This window comes from Fusarium keratoplasticum, chromosome 1 (assembly GCF_025433545.1).
Source record: "Fusarium keratoplasticum isolate Fu6.1 chromosome 1, whole genome shotgun sequence".
Lineage (NCBI taxonomy): Eukaryota > Fungi > Ascomycota > Sordariomycetes > Hypocreales > Nectriaceae > Fusarium > Fusarium keratoplasticum.
In genome coordinates, this window is record NC_070529.1 from 4,770,994 (window position 1) to 4,794,329 (window position 23,336).

At 54.8% G+C, this 23,336-nt stretch overlaps 4 protein-coding genes and 1 pseudogene across 5 annotated transcripts, besides 1 other annotated feature; 1 reads left to right on the plus strand and 4 right to left on the minus strand.

The window, feature by feature from the left end:
• Positions 1-7,633: 7,633 nt before the first annotated feature.
• Positions 7,634-9,379, minus strand: NCS57_00142000 (uncharacterized protein; the record flags this gene model as incomplete). Its single annotated transcript, XM_053051485.1, has 1 exon — positions 7,634-9,379. One exon carries the CDS (start codon positions 9,377-9,379, stop codon positions 7,634-7,636), a length of 1,746 nt encoding a protein of 581 aa, XP_052920000.1.
• A 2,070-nt stretch (positions 9,380-11,449) lies between these two features.
• Positions 11,450-13,426, minus strand: NCS57_00142100 (uncharacterized protein; the record flags this gene model as incomplete). The annotated part of the gene is made up of 3 exons (XM_053051486.1): positions 11,450-11,534; positions 11,609-12,591; positions 13,307-13,426. 3 exons carry the CDS (start codon positions 13,424-13,426, stop codon positions 11,450-11,452), a joined length of 1,188 nt encoding a protein of 395 aa, XP_052920001.1.
• Positions 13,427-14,471: 1,045 nt separating this feature from the next.
• NCS57_00142200 (Alpha-1,2-Mannosidase) lies at positions 14,472-16,283 on the minus strand (the record flags this gene model as incomplete). The annotated part of the gene is made up of 1 exon (XM_053051487.1): positions 14,472-16,283. The coding sequence occupies one exon, from the start codon at positions 16,281-16,283 to the stop codon at positions 14,472-14,474; it is 1,812 nt and encodes a 603-aa protein (XP_052920002.1).
• Positions 16,284-17,277: 994 nt separating this feature from the next.
• NCS57_00142300 lies at positions 17,278-19,177 on the minus strand (annotated as a pseudogene). The gene is made up of 2 exons: positions 17,452-19,177; positions 17,278-17,399 (listed from the first exon to the last, which is right to left on the minus strand).
• Positions 17,278-19,177: a sequence feature.
• A 757-nt stretch (positions 19,178-19,934) lies between these two features.
• Positions 19,935-22,345, plus strand: NCS57_00142400 (uncharacterized protein; the record flags this gene model as incomplete). Its single annotated transcript, XM_053051488.1, has 3 exons — positions 19,935-20,373; positions 20,434-21,364; positions 21,418-22,345. 3 exons carry the CDS (start codon positions 19,935-19,937, stop codon positions 22,343-22,345), a joined length of 2,298 nt encoding a protein of 765 aa, XP_052920003.1.
• Positions 22,346-23,336: the final 991 nt, after the last annotated feature.

The window sequence follows — 23,336 nt, forward strand, 5'->3', positions numbered from 1 at the left end:
ACATGGGAGTTCTGAGAGCTAAATAGGCCCAGCAACACGTAACATCAAGCTTGACCCAGGTTCTCGAGGAGAGCGTGGCACGGTTCGCTGGCACCACAGGACTCGAGGGTTTCAACTCAAAAACCATCCGGGCATAGACCCTAAAACGGCGCAAAAGGCGCCGAACAACGGTAGAGCTGGTGAGACGTAGCAGACTCGCAGTGTTGTTGGTCGCACGCGGCTCCTGCATATCGATGTCCCAGGAAAACGCTCCATGAAGTTTGTGGCCAGAGATTCGAGACCGACGGGGAAGAGGGATCACAAAAAAACGGGGGCAAACGTTTGAGAAGTCGCGATGGATGGACGCTTGCTGCTCCGACCAGCACACATGACTATTCCCAACAGCACTTACTTACAGAGCAAAGGTAAGCTTCCAGGTTGAAGACTCGGGGCCAGATCCACGCGTGCGAAGTAGATTAAGAGGCTGTAGGTAACGCCAACGAGGAGGGACCGCACAGCGTTGGCGACGGGGAGCCGCCAGGCAGGATTGGCTGGCAGTGGAGGTCGAGAATCCGACTCAGGACAAGAGGGGAGCTGTCAATGTTTCCGGAGGTGGGTTCCAAGGCGGAGATGGGCCCAGAGAAAGTTCGCTCTGGCGAGGGCTTTTTATGTGAAGCTGCCAGGAGGAGGTCTGTCTGGTGCTTGGTCCAAGAATCGAGACGTAAGATGGTGGTGGGGAAGGACAAGCTCAACGAAGTCAAGTCCAAAATCAGAGGAGGGTTTTTTTCCCACCTGTTCCACCCCTTTTCTTCCTACCGCGAACGTGCGCAGGACGAATTATGCAGGATGAATGCTCGGATTGCTGATTGAGATGCTCAAAAGGCCAAGGCGGAGGCAAGGAAGAGCAATGGCGGAGAAGATGTCACGGGCAAGGAAGAAGCTGGAGAAGATGAGGAGGAAGGTTGTTGATACTTATTATTGCCGGCCGGAGGGGACGTGGAGCGCGGAGCGGCGTGTGTGGGCATGGGATGGAAGTGGATGGGATGGGACATGGATGGAATAGAGAGAGGGACGGTAGGTAAGGTAGGTAGGTACAGTAGGTACAGCACAGGCAGGAGCAGCGCAGCGCAACAGAGCGCAGTGCAGCGAGCGAGCGCAAGGAACCTACCTACTACGTAGTAAGGCAGGTACGGGCAGACAGCCCAGGTACAGGTAGCATGGGACGTGGGACCCGTGGGCGTGGCCCTTGTGATTTCTCCCCTTGCCTCTCAGTATTGCACCCCCCGTTGACCGTTGTTGGTCGAGTTTTGTTTTGGTGCGCCTCGAAAAGCGGTTTAAGACTTGTGTTACCATCCCTGGTGAGTCCGATGGGCTGGGAATAATAGAAATGACAAGGCGAGGTGAGGTGCTGTCTAACAGGTATGGACAGTACCAAGCATCCATTGCAGGACCGACAGTCATGAATTGTGCTGGCCGACCAAGCGTCCATCCATGGAAGTAGACGGACAATCGAGTCTTTTGGGACACACCTCTACTGACTGAACTGGAGGTGGGTGGTAAGGGAAAAAGAAAACCCAGGGGGGCGTGGCCGTTGTAGGGCCCTGGCGCCGCAACACCATGGCAGAGTTCCGGGGGCAACCAACTTCGATTCCCTGGGCTACCATCCAAGGATGGATATGGCTGGCTGACTTGGGGACGGATTCATGGAGGCAAGCAAGCAAGCAAGCACGGCTCCTCGACATGCAAGGTACCTTGGCGGCACGCAGAACTCGCAGCCCGCGTGCCCAGCGTCAAGACACGACCTTGTCTTGGATGTCCGGAGCCAGGCCTGCAAAGTTGGCCTCTTGAAGTTGGTTTCTAGGACCAAGGTGGTCTCCCAGTCGGTCTCGCAGCTGGCCGCTCCGAGGTCCTGTTGTTCTGTAACACCCGAGATCACCTCCATTTTCGGAACCGCTTGTCTCTCCAAGCTCCCGGTATGTGTTTTAGTGCCGGTGTGACCAAGGCTTTGCATCCATTCCGAGGTAGGTAATCGATGTGTCAAACAAAGCCAGAGGCGGTGCCCAGTCCCAGACTATGCCATTGTTCCCCCCTCGAGGTCCAAGGCGAGGTGGGCGCTATGATGGCATGGCTGTCACGGTAGATGGTGCCGAAGCCGCAACCGCAACCGCAACCGCCGGGCGGCCTTGGGAACTGGACCGCGTTGGTTAGGTCGGTCAGTCCCCTCCCCTTCCTTCTCCAACCGTGCCCAAGCCATCAATCAGTGATGGCTCCATGTCACTGTGGAGGACTGGGAGGAGGACTGATGGTCCCGCCGGCGGTGCGAGGCGTCTGTGTTTCGGGGTTGCCAAATGCCCCTAGCCGACCACGGCCGTGCCTTAGCGTCGAGCGAGCCATGCCATTTAGCGCGGAGCAGGGAACAAGGAACCATCCATGGATCAGCGAGCGAGGAGAGAATTAGAGACAGCTTCAGGTGGGTGGTGCATGACCATGACCGGCACTGAGGACAAGGCCTGCCGCCCTCCAGAGTGGCTGAGTTGGGGCCAGCATCCATTGTGGATGCAGATGAATGGCGTAGCGGGTAGTACTTGATCGAGGATCGAGGGAGATCGGCTTCAAGAGCAGGCCATATCATCACCACCTGCCTAGGTGGGCAACATATCTGACTACTGCCTAGTGCGCATAAAGTTGTTGTTATTAGTGAACCTCTCCAAGATGGATGCCCGGGCCCAGTTGGCCTTTTCGACAGCAATTCAAAATAAGGATCTGCTCTTATCTTGCAGTCTTAATCACGAGCAATGGCTGTTATAGGCATGGAAGGAGGATCTTCCCGCACGTAGGTCATGAAACGGGTTGAGGAAGGAGGCAAGGTCCGGTCTTTTGCCGTCTAAATCGAACAACGTCTCACCACTAGCTTCTGTCTACCTCGACATCCATCTACATCCACCCTGTCCGTCCTTCAGTCATGTTTCCCCCAAATTCGTCAACTGAATCGCCGGCTCCGATTGAGGCAGAGGGAGAAACCAGCAAAAGGAAAACTATGCGCCATTCTCAACCGTCGCTGCTCGCCTCATCCCCCAGCCCAGCCCAGCCTCCATGGATAGAGGACCTCAACCAACACACAACCCGACGCGATGGGAGGCTTCCCTAGTGCCCGCCTGCTCCTCGTTGCGCGCCGCCGCCGCCGCCGCCGCCTGTCGCAGGGCCAATGCTCCCTAGTGACTCGAGCTAGCCGCCACCCTTTTTCTTTTTTTATTGCCAGACGCGCCGAGGTAGGTGCTTGATGCCAGGGCTGCCCCTTGCGCTGGACTCTCCGCGGCACGCCCGCAGGCAATGGGCAGTTCAAAGGAATGCCTGGGCGTTGGCGCATATTAGCCCCCCGACCACTGAGACTCATTGATGGATTCCTGTTGCTTGGCTTTGGACGCTGTTTGGCCCCATCTTTTCCCGCTGTCCTCGTTTCGTCCCGTTCGGGCGCCGCCGTCTCCATCGTCGCCTTTCTTTCTACTCACCGGCTAGGGTACCTGGGCCAAGGTAGACATGTGCATACCTGCCATTTCCTCTCTTGGGCTTTGGTTTTCAGCTGTGGCATTGACCGTTGTCGAGGCCTTGGATCTTCGCCGTGCTGCTCGCCACGAGTCTTTCTCAAGAACTTCGAGATCAGCAACAGATGAATCGTTGGTGGCTTAGGAGGCTACCTATTGATGGATGTCAAAGTGAGGCGACACACGAACCAGAAACGCACGCCTTGCAATATTCACACCAGCTTTATTCCCATCGTGATGGACTTACGCGCTGGATCCCAGCCCTCTGGTACAGGAGGGTTGCCAGCTTCACCCCCCTGGCAACAACAGCACCTCACCTGGCCTCGCTTCCTGGGCACACAGCTTTCGGCCCGGCTGCGCTCCTGTTGGCACTGTATGTATTAGGTCCAACTGTTCGTCGATCCAAATCATGGATTCTGACTCTAGGCAAGGGATTGGGCCAGGGCTCCCCCGCTCTGCCCACTGCATCGGGTCACCAACACCGCTCACTGTCATAAGCCTCCATATTCTTCAACGACCGACTCTCCTTCCATCCAGTCGAGAGGGAGCACTGTGCTGCGCTGTGCGGGCGCGAGCTACGGTACACTTTGGAAGCCTGCACTTGTGTTTACGCTCCAACCCATCACCAACATCACAGCAGCCACAAGTCCAAGACGAATCTACGCGGGCCGCTATTCCCATTTCCCCGCAGCTAATGCTTCATTCAACCAACCGACTAACATCCTTGCTGAGCGAAGCGCCTTGCTGTTCTGAACCCTTTGTCGTCCAATCCCAGCAGACCAACCGACAAACCATAACCGCCCACCGTCGACGTACCTTCTAAATCATGCGAGTCGCGGCTGGCGTCCAAGAGCGCCGGCGTCCGTCCACTAACGACACTATCTTGACTGTGCAATCCTTGATCTGGGGCACTCCAAGGCGTCACTCCGCTTCAGGATTCCGGCCGAAGGAGAAACCTCCATGTACAACTACTCGCGAGACTCAACCTAACAACAACCCATTGTCGAGGACAGCGCAGGGTTCGTGGCTCGAGATAACTCTGCATGAATTCATCTTGAAATGAAACATTGAGCTCTGTCTCTGGTCGGCCATTTACATGCTGTGCACCCTGCAGTGCAACGTTCTTGCGGACCGTCGTTCCTCGAAACGAGCTGCTGGATGCGGCTCTATCGGAGCACAGCAGCGGCTGCTCGTCTGCCGACACAACTGACAGGATGCAAGTACCTACAAACATCGACCGGGCTCAAAACATTACGGTCTCCCGGATGGGAAGAGCTTACCTCGGGAGATTGTCGAAACCAATACTGGGGCTTCATTGTCAGCTTGCATGTGACTTCCCCTGTGCATGGGCATTCCCCGGGTGCCTTTCTTTATCAATTGCTACCTTCACAGTTGATACAGCCAGCACCTCTGGTGTGTGATTGGAAAGGGTTTCCGCTTCAGTTGAGATATGTTGTGCCATAACCGAGCTACCTAGAATATTCCGTGTCCACAGAACCCTGACAACCCGAGACGCTAACCAGTATTCCTCTGCTTGGGATAAGAGCACAAGTTATTATCAGACGATGTTTACTATTGTCACTTATCATGTTGCCCGCTACTTTCTCCGATGCTTCATCCGCTCAGAAAAGAAACAGCTGGTTGGCCACCATGGATTGGCAGTGCCTTGATAATGCTGATCAATCGCGATTCTCTTCAGAAGCAGGCCCTGTTTAAGTCTGGCAAGGGCGCCCATGTTCTCGCAATAGCATGAATCCAACCACGGAGGCATGTTCTTTCACGGATACAGGCCGCTCGGACGTCACATCTCAACGACGAGTGTGCCCCTTTTCCGACTAGGCTTGACACGTCATCAAGTCACGGCTATCTTGTTCGCCTTGGCAGCTATCAAAAGCTCTGCCAACGGAGGAGATGGGTTCGATTTCTCACGCCAGGCAAGTGAGGGAAAGTCCGTGGTCAGAAATGGGCTGGTCATCCGTCCCAACAACTGGCAACTCCGGTACTAAATGGCAGAACTAATGTATGCATGCGTACGTTAAATGGCACCAATCACAGGCCGCCAATGATTGACCGCAAAGCCTCCTCCGTCGAAACCAATCCGCTCATTCATGCAAGTCCAGGTACGTCGTGCGGAGGAGGTGAAATGAGGTTTGCACGGTCCCATCCCTGAACCCTGTCTGTTCCCGCGCTATCCAGAGGGCTGGGTCGGAGTCCTTGGGGACGGAACGTACATGGCCTGGCACGCGGAAGTAGGAAACCTTTACATCTAACTGGTTACCGACCTCGGCATACTGGGTTGGCTCTCAATGAGAGAAAAGAAGAATCGTCTCATCAGCGACTGACAAGGGCTCTGTACTTGCCCATCACCGACATATGCCTCCTCCACTAATGGATCTTTCAACGGCGCTTCTCATCATCAAACCCGGCTGCCTTCTTTCAGGCGGGTAATGACCGCGCGCTTGGGTTCATACGACTCCCCCTGGTGAAGGAAGGGTCCACATCTGCTGCATTGGCTGTTGACGAATACGTAGGAGGTTCCGGGGATCAGCTACCTTCCAGCAACCCGGGCAATATCGGCGGCTGTCGAGCTGGGGGTTTCGTCTTGTTTCGTGGTTTCAGCACAGTGCGCATGACTCCACCCCTGGAGCTGCTGGACCAGATCCTTGGTTCGAGGACTACACGTGGATTCCGGAGGAGGTTTGCCTGGTGCGTCTGAGGTTCATCCTCCAGTACCCCCACGATTGTGGGCGGTCACGCTGAAAGGTGAAAAGGCGGCTTTTGCGAGAACTCGGGAGGATATTGAGCCTCTGCCTATACCGCCAGGTGTGCACTATCGGCCGTGTGTGCAAAGAGCTATGTTGCATTTGCGTCTCAGACTTGGAAAAATAAGACGCTCTCAACAGGTTCACATCTCCCGAGTCTTGGAGGATGGTACCCTACAACAGCCCTCTTACCGTCCTCTTGGGCAACCGAAACTCCAAGGAGGCGGACAAACCTGTGGAGAGTCCCAGAGTTCTGTGCAAGCCCGGACAAGAGTCATCTGCCCCTGGCAACAAGGGAGCTTGATACGAGACGAAGCTAGGAGCAGCGGACATCGCCATGGCCCCGTCGAATCCACCATGGACTAGGTCGTACCATTCTACCGGATACCACTACTACGTATGTGGTATGTCAGGCGACCTAGCAGCAAGACGGCGTACGAGCGAGCGCTGGCGTCTGGGTTTCGTATGCCACGACCAACATGTTCGCGGCATGTTAGTGATTGAGCAACTCTACTCTGCTTGTGCCGCCAGGAAGCGAAGTGAAACGGTGCTTGGGGTGGCAACGGTTCGTCCTGAGTTGGGGAGGATGACCTAGAAGACAGAAGCCAGGAGCGACGGCAACCGGTGGACTGTCCTTGGCGACGGATCTGCCTTCTGCATGGCTTGCAGGAGACGGTTCAGAATCGGTGCCTGAGGACTGCGATCTTTGACGCTGGCTGGCTCCTCGCTAACAGGGGGGGCGTAGAGATTGAGAGGACGTTTATCGCAGACCGCTTCAGCCCCTCTAGGACAGGGGGTCCCCAACCAACATGTGCGCAAGATGGACCTTGTACATGGTCTGATGGTTCCCCAATACCGTATCGACTCGACAAATTTGCAAAACCTGGTGGGTCTTAGCACCCTTGCAAAATGCACGTTCTAATCCTCATACAGTTAGTATGTAAATTGGAACACAACGTCAGCTCATCCTCCCCTCTTCCCTGATTTTGGCAAATTCCTCGTGTCACGGCCGCCGGCACGCCCCAATCGAGGCCATCGCCGGTGTGCGGCTTCATTGATATCGTCTGTATGTGCAGAAGTGAGGGCATTCCCACCGGAAGCTAACCAGGGCCAAATAGACGTCACATACGACTTTGAACGCGCCGAACCCTTCGAGATCAGACAGACCTACCGCCTCGAGTACAGGCAGCCCTCCTCGCCCGGTCAAAATACGGGGATTTCCCTAGCAAAAGAAGGCTATCACTACGGTTAGGTTAGGGTGCGAAGTAGTCAGCCTGTTGACGATGTCTTGAGCCGGGGAAAGGTGTGTTTTTGCAAGGTCGATATAGACGACGAAGGACAAGTCAATAGCTAAGGTACAACTACAATACATGATTCAGGCTCTTCCTCCACTGTAATCGGGGCCTCGGCAGTAGTCCCATCGGTATATCTATTCATCAGCCGTCTCACAATGTCATCCTTATTCCCACCCATCAAAAGCCCAAGTCCCTTGGCCATTGTCTTTAGCTGTTCCTTCTTTAGTTGCATGAGGCCGATATAAAGGTCTTCTGGGGTGTTATCTTCGTCCCCGGCTAACATAAGCTCCTCAAAGTCCGTGAGGGCATTCACAACCTCTTCCTCCTTGACGATAGTCTCCTCAGCAGTCTCCCAACCCGTAAAATCGACCTCGTCGATGTCTTTGATGTGTATGAGGTGGTCCTGGCTCCCGTCGGGCCTCACACTAATACCGCAGCTTATAAATGACTTGGCAATCATCTCAGGACGTTGGGCAAGTCGTTGGACAGCCCGTGAGACGACCCACGTTGTCATTATCCTCTTATCCTTGACGGACCACTCTGTCTTCCCTTGGGCCTCCTTATTTATCATATAAATAAGGGTTTCTTCTCGTAGCAAATCCTTCAATGGTCTATTGACGGACACGTCAAGCGGTTGAAGCTGACCCGTACAGCCCGGCGGGATAAGCGCCCTCGTCACCTTCTGTTGCCGTAGCCGGGCTGTGACTTTGTCAGTCTTGTGAAATGTGGCGACGTCCATCACGAGAAGGAAGTCTCGTGTTTTCGCCTGTACGTCCGCCAATTCGTCCTTAATCCAATCATAAAATAAGTCCTCATTATTATACGCTGTCTCATTGTACGCGACAGTCACGTCTGGTGCGTAAAGATGGCCCTCATCAGCGAAAATCCTGCCTGTTGGACCGGCGGTGCCGTGGAAGATGATCTTAGGCTTTAGTCGGAAAGACCCGTCGGCGAAGATATACATGATAAGGGTGGCCTGTCTCTTGCTCCACCCGCTACGGTCGGTCTTGCCGGCCACGGTTTTTGCCCCACGTAATTCCCACGTACTTCCATCGAGATATTCGAATGGAATCGGGGTCTCATCGACATTTAAAGTCCATTTCTTCTCAAAGCGACGAACAGGCGAGTCGAGGATATAATTTATAGTCATTTTGGGTGACTGGTTGTGGCGCAATTGCAGTGTATTGGTGTTGTTGGATACCCGGCGGATAAAGCAGAGGAAGTTATTCGTGACAGCCTTGTATTCCTCTGGGCGACGACTTGACTCCTTAGTGACCCGACGCTTGACGATGCCTCGCCGCCGCTTAAAACCTAGCCACCAACCATTTGAGAATGTGAATACCTTCATCAGCTGAGGGTATTTGTCTTCCCAGATAATCTGGGCCTGTCTTCTGAACCATCCAGTCGTCACGATAAGCTTCTTGTCCCGGGCCTCAAGAAACCGCCGGAATAGTTCCTCCTCGAGGTCCGGCCAGTGGGGGGAATAGCTTCGTTTCTTGAGCTCAAGGACCATGTCTTTATCCTTCGTCCATGAGTATATCGTGCGCTCAGGAACGAGGAAGTGTATTGAGGCTTCTCGGGCCAGGGGATGACGATAACCATTAACAGAGAAGTAGTGGTCAGGATCATATATTCTATGATGTTCTAGGAACATAAGGACCTCGACTTTCTTGCGTGATGAGTACGTATTCTCACGGCGTTGCAGTGGCTTTGGAGGAGTATATTTGCGATGGGACAGCGGCTTCTTCTTTGGGCCTGATTTCCGAGGCGTAATATTAACTGACCGCTCCACGAGCGTCATTTTGACTATAAACCGGCCTCGTGATGGCTTCAAATCGGATGAAAAAATAGGTGATTTGCGTTGGAAGGGGGGAAATCCCTCAACTTTGCGAAACCCTCATCTGATATTGCGGGGAAGAGCCTCGAGAGTTCGCTTGCACATACTAACTGTATGAGGAATAGAACTTGCATAAAGCAGGGGTGCCAGGACCCACCAGGTTTTGCAAATTTGTCGAGTCGATACGGTACTACCTCAGCGTTTCCTCCGAGTCAGCAGCTTGATTGCCAGCAACAGTTTGCCCCGTCCATGAGGATCGCTTTACATGGGAGGTCGAACGGCCGAAATTTACCTGTCACGCTGATTCATGCACGACGGGCTCTAACGCCATAGGCGAACCCGTCCCCCCTCCCCAGTCACGCTTCCCTTCCCCGACACGAGACAGACTCCGCCGATTCCTCCCCGAAGAGCTGAGGCGAGATGGCTGACCCCTGCTCGCTGTGCCGCACTGGTGCAATGCCCCGTCCCAGACTGTCGGGTCCAGCTTTGTGGGGTCCACGAAATTAAAGCATGCCGGCGGCAGTTGGGGGCAGCGGCCAGAGAGGGCATTTGTGAGATTCTGCTCGCAAAGCTGGATGCCCGTGCCTCTATTGCCATGCCACGAGGCACTGCCTGCATGCGCATGTTGATGGAGAAGGCATCTGAGAGGCTTTTATGGCAAACCAATGGGATATCACAGAACAGTACTCGTCAACGATGGACGAACCCGAGTGCGTGGCATCATGAGCTCGCTAACCTTGGAACCAACAGACGCTCGCTGACTGAGTAGGCTATTGTACTGTACCACGTCGGTGGGATGAGATGGAAGCCAGCCCAAAGAAGCAAAGAGCACCCTAGCCCATGTCTATACTGGGGACGGCTAAGCCGCATTCTCACTCTCGTCGCACACACAACACAAGGCGATGGATGCGCACACACAACCCAACCCAACCCTGACAACACACATGGACACTCGCGCACATACAACGAACCCACTAGGCTACTGCATTTTGCGGCCGACGCAACAACGCGCCGGTGAGAATCTCTCTCTCTAGCAGCAACAAGTCAACAACAGCACAACCGGCAAGGCAGGGATTGTGAGTGCTGATCCTGCCCATGTCGAGAGCCAACAGCTCCTCAACAGTCGGTGGCTGCAGATTCCCAGCCCCCGGGGGCCGACCCCAGGCAGCGTCCGCTCGTCGGTTTCTTTCCTTTTTTCTTTCCCTTGCTCCCCTTTGTCTCTCTTCCCACGACACGAAGACGGACCAACAGCCCTTTTGTCACCTGCCAGGGTCCATGGCCCACAGTACTGCTTCATGTCAGAAGTCAAGACAAAACACGAGATGTTTGAGCTGTGAAAACGACAACCAACATACATGAGATCCTGTGACACTCCCTGCCTCTTACGTCACTTGGTCAGAAATAAAAAAGGACAGAAACCCAAGTAGGCTTTCAGCACACACGGTCAACATTTTTGTGATTATCTTGTTGGTCAGACTACGTACAGTATCCATTGATCAGCCCAGGTACTGCTCGCCTCGCTATCGCTCACTGCCGTCGCCGGCTTCACGTCAGACAGGACAAGGCAGGGAAGGGGACATGGGAATGTCATGAGCTTGTCGCGGCTAAACAATCACCCCCTCCCCTAGGTAGCTAACGTGTTCTCAACACACTCTAGTTGCGGCCGGGCCCGTGGCCTTCACACCGATAAAATGAGAAAAAAAGAGGAAGAGAGAGAGAGAAAACATGCACCACGTATGTAGGTGGCCTCCCGTGGAAAAATCCCGATACGGTCCCAGTCTGTTGGCCGCAACGTGCGGCCTCCAGTTTTGCCCACTCGCTCACTGACTGCATCTGCATATGCGTGACCTGCGGCCCAGCCTCAAGCCTCACCCGCCATTCATCATCAATCCTGTGCTGCTTTGACCGAGATTCCTCTCCCCAAAGTGCTTTGTTTTGGTGTTGGTCCGCCTTGCGCATTTTGGACCTAGTCTCAATCTAACCATGGCGGCCATCTAGCAAGCCGCCCTTGAATCGTGCCATCCATTGTCGGCCCTACCACTCGTATTCGCCGGTAGCCTTGTGGAAGACATACTCCTTCCCGTTGACGGTCAGGACACCGTCCTTCAGTGTGCACTTCCTATTGAGGCTGTTAGTAAACAAACAACAAAACAAAGCCCATTATGGACATCGTAGGGAGGCAAGGGTTTGTACCACTTGTTCTTGACCCGCTGAACCTTGTCATACATGCAGAGCATGATGTTGCCCAGACCCTCGTCATCCACGTCGTCGTCGTCCCGGTCCTCTTCAGGGTCGTCCAGGTCCGAGTTGATGGCATCTTCATCCTCCTCCTCGCCATCATCACCTCCATCATAAGCGGCTGGCTGCTTGCCGTTTGCACTACGTGACTTTGAGGCCGAACTGTGTCTGGTCGCTTCCTTGAGGGGCAGCATCAAGCCACCACCTTCCATAGACTTGGCTTTGGCCAGGATCTGCTCATGCAGCATGCGGTCAATTTCAACTCGGCCCAGCTCGCGCAGGTCACCAGAGGCCCCCCGCTCCATGAGAACACCCTCAAACTCGTCGGCATCACCCGCGCCATCTGTCTGGCCGTTGCGGATATGGGGTTGACCATTGGCGGGTTGTTGTTGGGCCGTGGCAGCGGCCATCTGCTGGCGATATAGCTGCTGCTGATGCTGTTGTTGCTGGGTCAGGCCTGGCTGCTGAATTGCCTGCTGTTGCTGGGGAGCAACCCCCTGTTGCTGACCCTGTTGTGGCTGCTGCTGCTGATGGAGAGCGCTGATTGAACCGGCAGCTCGCTGTCCATACTGAGCCTGTAGTTGCTGAGCAGCTCGGTTCGCTGCCACGTTGTTCTTGTCATTCATGTTGTTGTATGCCTGGTAGGGCATAGGGTTGCCTTGCAGGCCGGGCTCCTGCTTGATAGCAGGCCCCTCCGTCTTCACATAGGGGGCATCTGGCTTGACACCATTCTGGGGCTGAGCTTGGGGCGGGTTCACACCGGGTAGAGAAAGACCCTGAGGCACAGGGACATTGAGTTGTGGTGAGAACTGAGCCTGCGCATGTGTAGGGGCCGCTGATGTAGGAGGAGGCGCAGGTTGAGCAGGAGGTGGAGGATCAGGCTTGGGATCCCATGGGAACCGAGCAACGTCGAGTTGGGTTAGTTTCCGTTGCCATCCCTAGAGTTGAGGCCATGTTAGTCAACTGATGCAACGGAAACAAGGCAGAGTGTGCAAGTCTGAATAGGTGCAAGCCAAGACAAGATGCTGTGCCTGTGCCTGTGCCTGTGCCGCAACCTCATCCCGCGCCTCGCCTTGTCTCATCAACTTTCCTCTGGCAAGGTAGACAAAAGAGAACGAGCAATAGGCAGCAGCAGCGTCTGATAGGTTGTGCAATGTGTGATGCCTGGTGGTGCAGGGCGATGCAGGTCAAGTGGGTTCGTGATAGGACGAGGAAGCACGTGAAGTGGATTGTCTTGTGAGGGGTGAGGGGATTCGGAGCCAGAGAGTCCAATCAGAAGGCAGAGGCCGGTAGTGGGAGGAGTCACAGGGCGAGGCGCGGCAGGGGCTTCGGGCTTAAAAGACCCAAATAGTGCTGTGTCGCCCCCTCCCGTAACCCCTAACCCGCCATCTCCCTCCGCTCGCTCAGCGCGACCCTCGGCGCTCGCCCGCCAGCGAAAACCCCCTCATGAGGTCTTTTGTCCAAAAGCCTGAAAATTCCAGTTGCATCGCCGTCGTCGCTTTCTCTTGGAAGACGGCAGACTTGTCCTGGAGAATGGAGAGGAAGCATCGACCGTGGGTGTGTTGTTGAGGGCCTCCCCATCTTGGGTGATGCCAACATCGAACAACCAAACAAACTCAAGGCACCAACATAGTGAAAGCCTGTCTATCTTACCTGTCGCAGTTCCTCCAGCACTGATTCCTCGACACCGCTCTCCTCGAAATCGACCCGCGAGCTGTTGATGACCTCGTCGATGATGGTCTGATAAACGTTTCCGACCGCTTGGTTCGACATGCTTCCGGTATCGGGCTAATGTTGCCGACGGACACGAGTTTGTGTGGGAAGAAACAGAGAGGACTCTCAACTATCCGTGACTCAATGCCTTTTGTTGATGCGCCGCGAACGCAGAGTTGTCGGGGCTGCGCCTAGGCAAGCAGCAGCAGCACGAGGGACTTGGTGATGGTGCGGCGACAGGAATTTGACGGCGCGACAACAAAGGAATGTTCCAGAGAAGCAATTCAACCCGCGCGATAGGTAAGATGTAGCTGGATGCGCAAGAAAGAGTGACAGAGCAGGGCGCGATGTGCGACTTGCTCGATGCTTGATAATCGACTAGACCGTGACCGACGTAGGTAGGTAGACGTGCACTTGACAACCAGCCAACTGAGAAGCAAGCAGAACGAGTTGCGACAAAAGAAGAAGCACTCTCAAAGTGACCAAATTGATCAAGACTGGAGAAAACTAGGATGCGCTGCAGAGAAAGGGATTCGTCGGCCGCGTCGCACGGGGTTCGTAGGTTGACGACGAGAGGTTCTTGTGGCAGGTTGGAGTGCGCCTTTGTGATGTGCAGTGGGGAGAGTTGGTAGCCTCTGGTAGAATCTGGGCTTCAACAACTGCGTTGGCCCCCGGGCTGACTCAGCACCTCCAGCTACTAGGCTTCTCAGCAGGCAAGTGCCAGTGGAGGCAGGCCAGGCACACCAACGCCATCCATTCACTGAGGTGCACCCAACAGCCGGCAGGTCCCACTAACAGGGCTGAGTGCCTGGAACTGCTCAGCCATTCATGGATGGAAGCGCAGTAAAGGCCTGATAAGGGAACAGAATGGCTTTTCTTTAATTTGAAGCTTACGGCGTTGTATTTTCTCATTACTTTTCTCATTCATTCTTACTGAAACGTGGTAGCTGAGTGTAGTCTCGTGACTTCGCCTTGGGTCACTCAACCTCCTGGTCTGGAGTTCTCTCGCAGTTCATATTCTAATTAAATACAAATAAATAAGGAAATCTTGTAAATCTTGAAGATCTGTAAACCCATGAAATCCCAGCTGGTCTCGTAAATAAATCTAGGCTACCAAGCGCCTAAGAGGATGTGCCTCGGTGTTGAACACATACTCGTCCAAACTGATAAGATCTGGGTTGCTGAAGATGAGGTAAAAGTACTTGAGTGTCTCGCCCATCCAGAAAGACTCCATCGAGTCCACCTCGCGCGGCTTCTCATCAGGTACCGTCACGTCCCATACAGCCGTGTTGGCCAGCTCCGTCTTGGTGGCCTCCTCGATAGCCTTGAACATGGTCCACGCGTGCTCAGCAAACTCGGGCTTGCCCGTCACCCGGTAAAGCATGAAGACGCTCTCGATGGCCTCGGGGCGCAGGATGTATCGGCGATCCGGGATCTTTGTGAAGCCTTTGGGGAGATGCTCATCTTTGATAATCGCGTCCACCTGCGCCGTGTCGCTTTCCTGGATCTTAGCCTCCTTCAGAACGCCCTCCTTCCATCGCTTCTCATCCCATTCACACGCCTCTTGGCTGGCGCAGGGAACCATGTAAAAGGTCTCAGGCATGATTCCGTGCGGGAACGCCTGGTATGTGTAGATGCATCCATTGGTGAGCTTGACGGCGGCGTCAATGTCCTGCTCGCGGTTGAACAGTCGTCCGCCCAGCGCCATCATGCCTCCAAGGAAACACACCAGATGCTGGCCTTGGCTCTCCAACTCAAGCTGAATCTGTCCGTCCTTGTTCTTGGCGTGAATCTGCCCAGAGATGAGAATGTCCTTGTTCTCAGGTGTCATCGGCCGGAACAGGTTGTGCTGCAGCGCCGTGTCCATAGCCTTTTCATACATGGTCTGGTAGATGGGCAGCTGGCCACCCATCATGGCAGCCATCTTGGGCAGATACTCATACACAGAATCTGCCATAGCCCCAAGAGTGAAAGTATTCCCCTGGTTGAAGACCTGGCTCTTAGCATCCACAACCAGAGGCCATTGGCCTGGCAGCATCGTCGAGCCCTGTTGCACGGCCAACAGGTCCATGATAGTCTGCGACGCGTCAAACCATTTAGGGTCGCCCGTCAGCTGTGAGAGCTTTGTAAGCTCCATGCACAGGCTGCCAATCTCAGCAAGGAGAACGCCAGCGCCGGCAATTTGGTCCTTGCCCTCCTTGGCGGCCTGGAAGTTCCAGCGGGCGATGGGCATGTGGTTGGGTGTGTCAAAGGCCTTGTAGATCATCTCGCCAACCTGGACGGCCTTGCGCAACAGACGCATGTCATTGCTGAGCTCAAAAGCAGAGAGGAAGCCTCCGAGATAGCGAATGTTTGTCTCGAAAATGTTGACTTCCTTGAGATCCGTCTTGGTAAAGTCGATCTCGTCGGCAGCAGCAACAGCCTCGTTGAACTCATCCTTCATGTCCATAATCCACAGCGAGTCCAGCGAATCAACCAGAGTAGCGGCCCAGCCGCCAAAGGGATTGGTCTGGCCTCCGGACACGGGGCTGAGCTCATCGGCCATCCACGCGTGCTTCTTGTACGCGTTCCAGCATCGTGTAAAGGTCTCCTTGACTGCCTGCTGTCGCTCACGGCGCAGCTCGGCGGCGCTCACCGTGAACTCGGGGAACGTGGCCTGGACCTTGGGGTACTTGATGGGGGCGGCGGTGGGCAGCGGCTGGAAGGCGGAATGGGGATAATTGACCTTGACGGAACTCCAGAGGTAGCTCGCATCCTGGTCGGTTCGCCAGAGCGAGGCCTTCACGGGCCAGCCGTGGTTCTGGAAGCCGCCGGCGCTGTAGTAGCCAGGTCCAGGGGCCTTGCTGGTCCAAAAGAAGAAGAGGACCAGCGTCATCACGCCGCCTACCAAGACGAGCCCTCGTGTGCGGAACAGCATGGTAAAGACTCGCTTTGATGGGTGGTGATGGAGAAGAGAAAGGTACAAGTAGCTTGTTTGGGCTTTGGATTCGAGACGGAACCTGAAGGGAGGGAGGGGGGGCCAAACCAGGGGGCTCTCCCGAAGCTAGGGTTGAGCGTAATCTCTCCAGGGTCTGGCCTTAGAATAATCTAAACTCCGGCTGGGCGAGTTTCGAAACTTTCCAGGGTGCAATCCGCGGCTCCGCCCCCACCAGCCGCTATCACAGGCCATTCACAGTCATGACGCACACTGCTGCATTGTTTACAGTTGGAACGTGTAAGTTTGAGTGTATTCAAGAGCTGGTCAAAGAGTTAGATGAGATTTTAGACGGGTTAGTAAATGGGTTGGTAAACGAGTGAGTAGCTGACTGAGAGAGAACATAACTCATCCCTACCTAGTTATCGGCCTGCTCTGGGTTATCGTCTCGAACTTCCACCTCAGTGCAACAACCATCATCGCCCTTACAACTAACTCACTCCGGGGCCATGACATTCATTGAAATCATACGCCATGTGCACAAGTAAAGTAATGATAAGCAATGTACTGTCTTGTTGCAAGCTATCTACGGAATGTGATGGTCCCAATCACCGTTCCTACACCTTAACAGCTGGTGTCTCCAGCTCGCAATGAAACCCAAGTCAAGCCCGTCATGTCACAACAATCAATCAACGCGGTATAAATCAAACCATGCTCCTGGCATTTTCAATTCCAAAGACAAAATTCAATGCACCTATTCGCCCAATCCCAATATTACCAACACGATTCCTAAAACTCCAACAACAAACAATTGCCAATTTGTCGGCTTCCATCATAAGGGTCATGACCAGTCCGTTCCGTTCGTCTCTACGTGGAGAAGCACTTTCGTACCACGCGTACAAGGGCAGGCAAACGCCCAAACTCCGTGCTTCAAAATCCAGAGAGACCCAGATACCAGTGAAAGATCATACCTACCTGGCCCAGTGGGTACTGGCGCTTATCGGATAGTCATCTGCTTGGCCATGGAGGCCTTGCTGGAGGCACCAGAGGCACCGATGCCGGCGGAAGCACCAGCCTTCTTCTCAAAGATCTTCCAGAACTTCAAGCTCTCATCAGCAGCTAGTGACATGTTAGCAGAGACTCTTCTCCACGGGTTGGCAGTTGTTCTTACCAGCAGTAGCCAGCATCTGGCCGTCGGGGCTCAGGCAGCTGTGGAGGACTCGGCTCTCGTGGGCAGGGATCTCGACAGTTCGGACGAGAGTAGGGTAGCTCCAGATGCTGAGAGAGTTGTCGGGGAAGCCGCTAGAGCTGACAATCTCGCGGTGGTGGGGGCTCCAGCGGAGGGAGGTGACCTGAGAGCCGGTGTCGATGCTGTTGACGCGAGCGCCAGAGGTCGAGTTCCAGAAGTGGATGTGACGGTCATACGAACCACCGCCAGTGGCGAGAAGGTTCATGTTCCAGGGGCACCAGGCGAGAGCCTTGACGGCAGCCTTGTGGTTGGTCTTGGTGAACTTGGGAACAGACAGAGATCGAGCGTCCCAGATGGAGACGAGGTTGTCGTTGCCGCCAGTAGCGAGCTGAGCACCATCGGAGCGCCACTCAAGACCGCAGACCTCAGAAGTGTGAGAGACAAGCTCAGCGACCTTGTGCTCGGCGATGCGGACATCGTGGTTGAAGACGAGGCCGCTGCGGGCACCAGTGGAGAGGAGGTGCTTGTTCCAGCCCATGACACCAACACGGGTCTCATGGCCGAACATGCTGCGGATCTTCTGGCCCTCGGCGACATCCCAGATCTGGACCTCACCAGTTCCGAGGCCAACACTGACGTAGGCACCATCGCCAGACCACTTGACACTGCTGACGTAGGTATCAGGAGTGGTCTCAAGCAGGCAGCTGACACTGCCCTCATCGGCAGACCAGACGTAGACGTTGCGCTCAAGACCAATGGCAACCTGGTTGCCGGAGCTCCAGTCAAGAAGGTTGAGGTAGTAGTCGTCGACCAGGCCGGGGGCGTCAAGGACACGCTCAGGAGCGGTAGCGATGCGGCGTCGCAGCTGGGCAGAGCTGGAGGTGGTAGACTTGAGAGGTCGGTTGTACTGCTGTCGCAGATCGATGGGCTTGGAAGACTCAGGGGCGGCGGGCTTGAACTCCAGGATACGGGTGTTGAGGCTCACGCCGCAAGCGTTGGCCAGAGAGTCTTGGTAGGCAACAGTGTTGGGAGAGGGTCTGGAGTAGTCAGGCTCATCGTCGTCGTTGATGTTCAGGTTCTCGAGAGCAGCCATGGCCTCGTCAGCAGCAGTGGAAAGAACCGAGGAGCTGTCAGTGCTGCTGCTCTTAGGTCGTTGCCGGTCAGACAGGTCCAGCTTGCCAGAGCCAGCGTTGGCGATTGCTGAGCTGGCGCCACGGTTGGGGATGAAACGGTCACCGCCGTAGTTGAGAGTGGTCTTGGTGGGCTTGCCACGGATGCTCTTCTTAGACTTTGTGCTGGAAGGGGTCTTGGTGTTGTTGCCGGTACCGGTGAGAGTGAAGTCAGAAACGCCCAGCTCGAGAGCCTTGCGGGGAGTCTGAACACCTCGGGCGATGTTGGACTTGGGGGAATCCCGGTGGGAAGCCTTGGAAGTCGATCGGGCAAGGTGAGACATGAGGTTGCCGCCATAGGTGGAGCGGCCGTTGACCCTGAAGTCGTTGCTGGACTGTCGCTCGGGGGTGAAGGGAGACGAGTTCAAGTTGACGGGGACATTGATGGTTGATGTCTGTTGACGAGGAGAGGGAGTCAAAGGCATCCGTCCGCCAGCGGTCCGGGCAGAGAAGAGTCCCTTGTGGGACTTGATGGGAGTCGTCACAGCTGCGGAAGCCATTGTGAGGACTGTGATGTAAGCAGTTTCAAGAGACACTAGCTAAAGGTTCCTGTTGATTAGTATTCTTTATTGGGATCAATGTTCGATAAAATCGAAGAAGACGCCTTCACAAAGATGCAACGAAGTCGGAGGGGCGATCAGATGGCCAAGGCGATAAGATCTAGCTGACTTTGAAAAATTCTTGTGGAGAGCGGTGGATGAGCGGTTGAGAGTGAAGCACAAGGCTTGCGTGAGCGATGGGTATGATAGAGGATGTGAGAAGGAGAGCGGATGGAATGTGGTGGATAGTGAAGAGAGAAGCTGCCCAGAGGTGAAGCCATCGAGGTCTTTTATTTACTTTGAGCCCCACCATGCGTCTGTCCGGGCAACCAGTTTAAGTGACGTCGGAGTGAAGCTAAATCCGTTCCGCGCCCCGGAAACGCAACCGAACCAATCACGGCGACGCCAAGCCCCGAGCCTTGCGCCGCGCCACAGCAAGAGCCCACTCAAATTTCTCTTCCCTGAGCCGAAACGGGCCAGGCCCAGGGTCTCTTCGACGAGGCATCACCGCATCCCACGTCTCACACGTCCATCCACATCCACTCGACATCCACTTCCCTTCCCTCACCGACCGGGCGACCCACGAACCGAACCCGTCATCACCGACCGTATCGCGGCCGACGCTCCCTTCATCTCCTCATCCCTCGTCTTCTCCCTCCGACTGCTGGTCTGTCCTTCGCATCAACAACCCAACGTCGCGGCATGAGCAGGTAGCGCCACACGTCGCTCCCTCGGCTTACACTTTGCAATTTACGCCATGGCTCAACCTTCAACCCCCGGCCAGGTGCCGACCTCCATCTTCGGCGGGCCTACCCTTGTCGCCGGATCAACGCAGCCCGCCGGCGCCGCAAACCAGACATCCAGCTCTACAGCGCTTCAGTTGCACCAGACGGCCACGCCGCCGTCTGCTGCCTCTGCTGCCTCGTCCGGCAATACCTACATCATGCCCAACTCGCCCGCAAAGGGTCGTAGTGTGGCAGATGGATACCGTCCCAAGATCACCCGCACGCTAGGCCAGAGACCCGCTTGCCTAGTCAACGCCTCGGTGACGTACTGTGGGAATAACCAGATCTACGCCTTTGGTGGTTTTGATCAGTATACCGATGAAGTTTACAACCATGTGCTCAGGCTGGACCTTGTGAGCCATCAGTGGAACCTCGTTGACAACTATGGCGACATTCCTGGAGTTCGAATGGGTAAGTTCCCTGTCACCCCTCAGGCTTGTTCGCGGGGTAGGACTAACTGATCGCGTGCAGGACATACCGCGACACTATATCAAGGGAACAAGCTCTTGGTGTTTGGCGGCGAGAACGAACATCGAACCTACCTGTCCGACCTGATCATCTTTGATCTCAAGACCGCTCATTGGACTCAGCCTCAAGTGTCAGGTCCTATTCCCAAGGGCAGAGCGAGGCACGCCGCCGTCCTACACGAGGACAAGCTCTTCATCATCGGAGGCATCACGGGCCAGAACAACTACGTGTTGGATGACATTTGCTATCTCGACTTGAAGACATTCACTTGGTCCAAGGCATGGCGCTTCGTCGGACGATTCGATCACTCGGCATACATCTGGGGCGAGAGAGTCTGGGTGTTTGGGGGCCTTAGTGAGGACATGGACAAGATCAGCGATCTGTGGTGGCTGGATCTGAAAGGAAGCCCTCAGTTCGATTCGAGGCCGCAGGTCGGCATCTTCGATCGAAGCTCCCTTTCCACTCGAGCAAGCGGCTCTCCAAGGCCGCCTTATACCCTGCCACAGACGACAGCTGTTGGTGCCTCTGGATACGCCGCAAACTCTCGAACGGCGCAAGTCAACCCTCCGTCATTCCAACTCAAGTCATATGCACCTCTCGCTCCTGGATCTATATCGGCGCTCAAGTTTATGTCTGGTCCATCAACTCCATCTCAAGGTTCAGGTATACATTACCATGCCTACTCCTCTGGAACTCTCATCGACTTTGTGACGCCTGCGGCTACGATATCGCCGAGAGAATGCTCGCTCTCCGCCCTGGACCTGGGGACTCTTCGGTGGACAAAGCTCGCCGAAGGCCGAGAAATCTTCAAGTCGGGCTATCGCTGGCACTACTGCACTATGAACGAAGATGGCACCAAGGCCTGGCTGCTTGGGTGCCCGACTGACCCTGCTACAACTGATTTGGGCCCCAATGGCTATGAAGAGTATCTAAGGTAAGCAGGTCTTCTTGGTCCATTTGCAACAGTATCTCTAACCCATATCACAGTGACATCATGGAAATTGATCTTCGAAGATATGGCTTCCTCGGCGATCACTTGACGCCGGAGCCCAGGGCAGAGTCGAGGCCATCGGCCTTTACAAGGGCAACAGATCAGCCATCCAAAGGTCTTGGTTCGGATCTCGCAAAGCTCTTCAACCAACCCCCTGAGACGGGGAGTGGTACTGACTTTGTCGTGACTGCGTTGGCTGGAGAGTATGACGATGATGAGACCCTCAGCTCTAGACTCATTTGCGCCGATGGGCAGTCCCAGGACCAGAACTGGCTCTCACCAGATGCGCCGACATCTCAGCCCATCCATGTGCACAAGCTCATCCTACAAGCGCGGTGGCCACACTTTGCACGTCTGTACAACGCGCAGATGGCCGAGTTCCACACCAAGAAGATGCACATCCCCGAGCCATATACGGTGGTCAAGGCCTTCCTCTATTACCTGTACACGGACAGTATCCGCGGCACATCAGACGCCGAAAGCGACGCGACAACTGCGCTCTCGGACGTGGCTGGCCTGCTAGTCATGTCCAACATCTACAACATTCCCCATCTCCGTCTGCTCTGCGTAAATCGCCTCGCCAAAGAACTCGACGTCGACCACGCCTGTATCATCTGGTACTGTGCAGGCCTGGCCAACGAGGAGTGGCTTCGAAAGCGTGCCGCGAGCTTCTGCATGACGCACTGGGGCCGCATCGTCCGCACGCAGGGCTTCCTCAGGCTTCCTCGCACCGCACTCGTCGAGCTCTCCCAGGAGATCGACATGGAAGGCCGTGTTATCGGCGGTGAGGAGCTCGAGTGGGGTAATATGAATGGCCGGTATGGCGACATGAGCCACTCTGCTCGTAAGGAGAGCATCAGTAGCAACCACACTCAGATGATCGAGTCCGAGGCCGATGATGAAGACGGCATGGAGATGACCTGACGCCCCTATGCAAGCGCTGCCATGCGTATCAGACGCCCGATATAACTTTATCCCACCAACCACAAACGCAAACCTGCTGCACCCCACGTTTCACGAAACACTCGATCTTGACGACGTCACGCAAACGACGGCCATTGGAGCCCCCATTTCCTTCTTTTTTGTTTCCTCTCTTCTTTTTTCTCGGTGCCTTGCTTCTCTGTCACTGGCATTATCTCTTGTTACCCCCTAACACACGCAGGGGGGTTCAGGCGGGAGTGGCACTTCCTGTCTCACTCCGGGGCAGGTAAGCTAAGCTTTTTGTCTCACACGCAGCGCTTCTGGTACATGGACGCTGCATCTGGTATGTCTTTACGGTACGGTACGGTATGGTATGATGGTATATGGAGTCTGTAGGGGTTACGTTGGTTTTTCTCATGGCAAATGCGGTGTTGGCCGGGCCTTGTTCGCTGTTGTTTTGGGAGCATCGCAAGGCGTTTGGTAATCGTATCTGTCATGAAGTGTTTGTTTTTTCTCCTACAAAAATAGATATAACAGGAAGCGACTGGCTCATTGGAAATCCGTTCGACCATGTTCTCTGAGTGACTTCCCTTCAAGTGACGTCTTCCTTCTGGGCCTCTCAAACCTAGCACGGAGTTGTTTCCAAAGCCGGCAAGGTTAGTACTTGCATGACAAGTTAGTGTAGCTCCAAGAAAAGCTTATGCCGATCACGGACATGAAGTTAGGCCATCCGTCGTCTCTCACATGGAAGGCAGACAACTCAACTCCAAGGTGGATGCCATTGGCTAACACAAGCTGTGAACGAGCAAGTGAAGGATCACAACAGGCAGTGTAAAGAAACAATCCATGCAATTCAAAGCCTTCCGTGATATCTATTGCATAAACGTAAACTCAAACAGTAAAGTCAGTCCCACCACGCCAGAGCCATGCTGCCCAGTCTATATACATCATGGCTTCGCTTTTCGGTTTCTCGCTTCCGCTCCATCATCGCTTT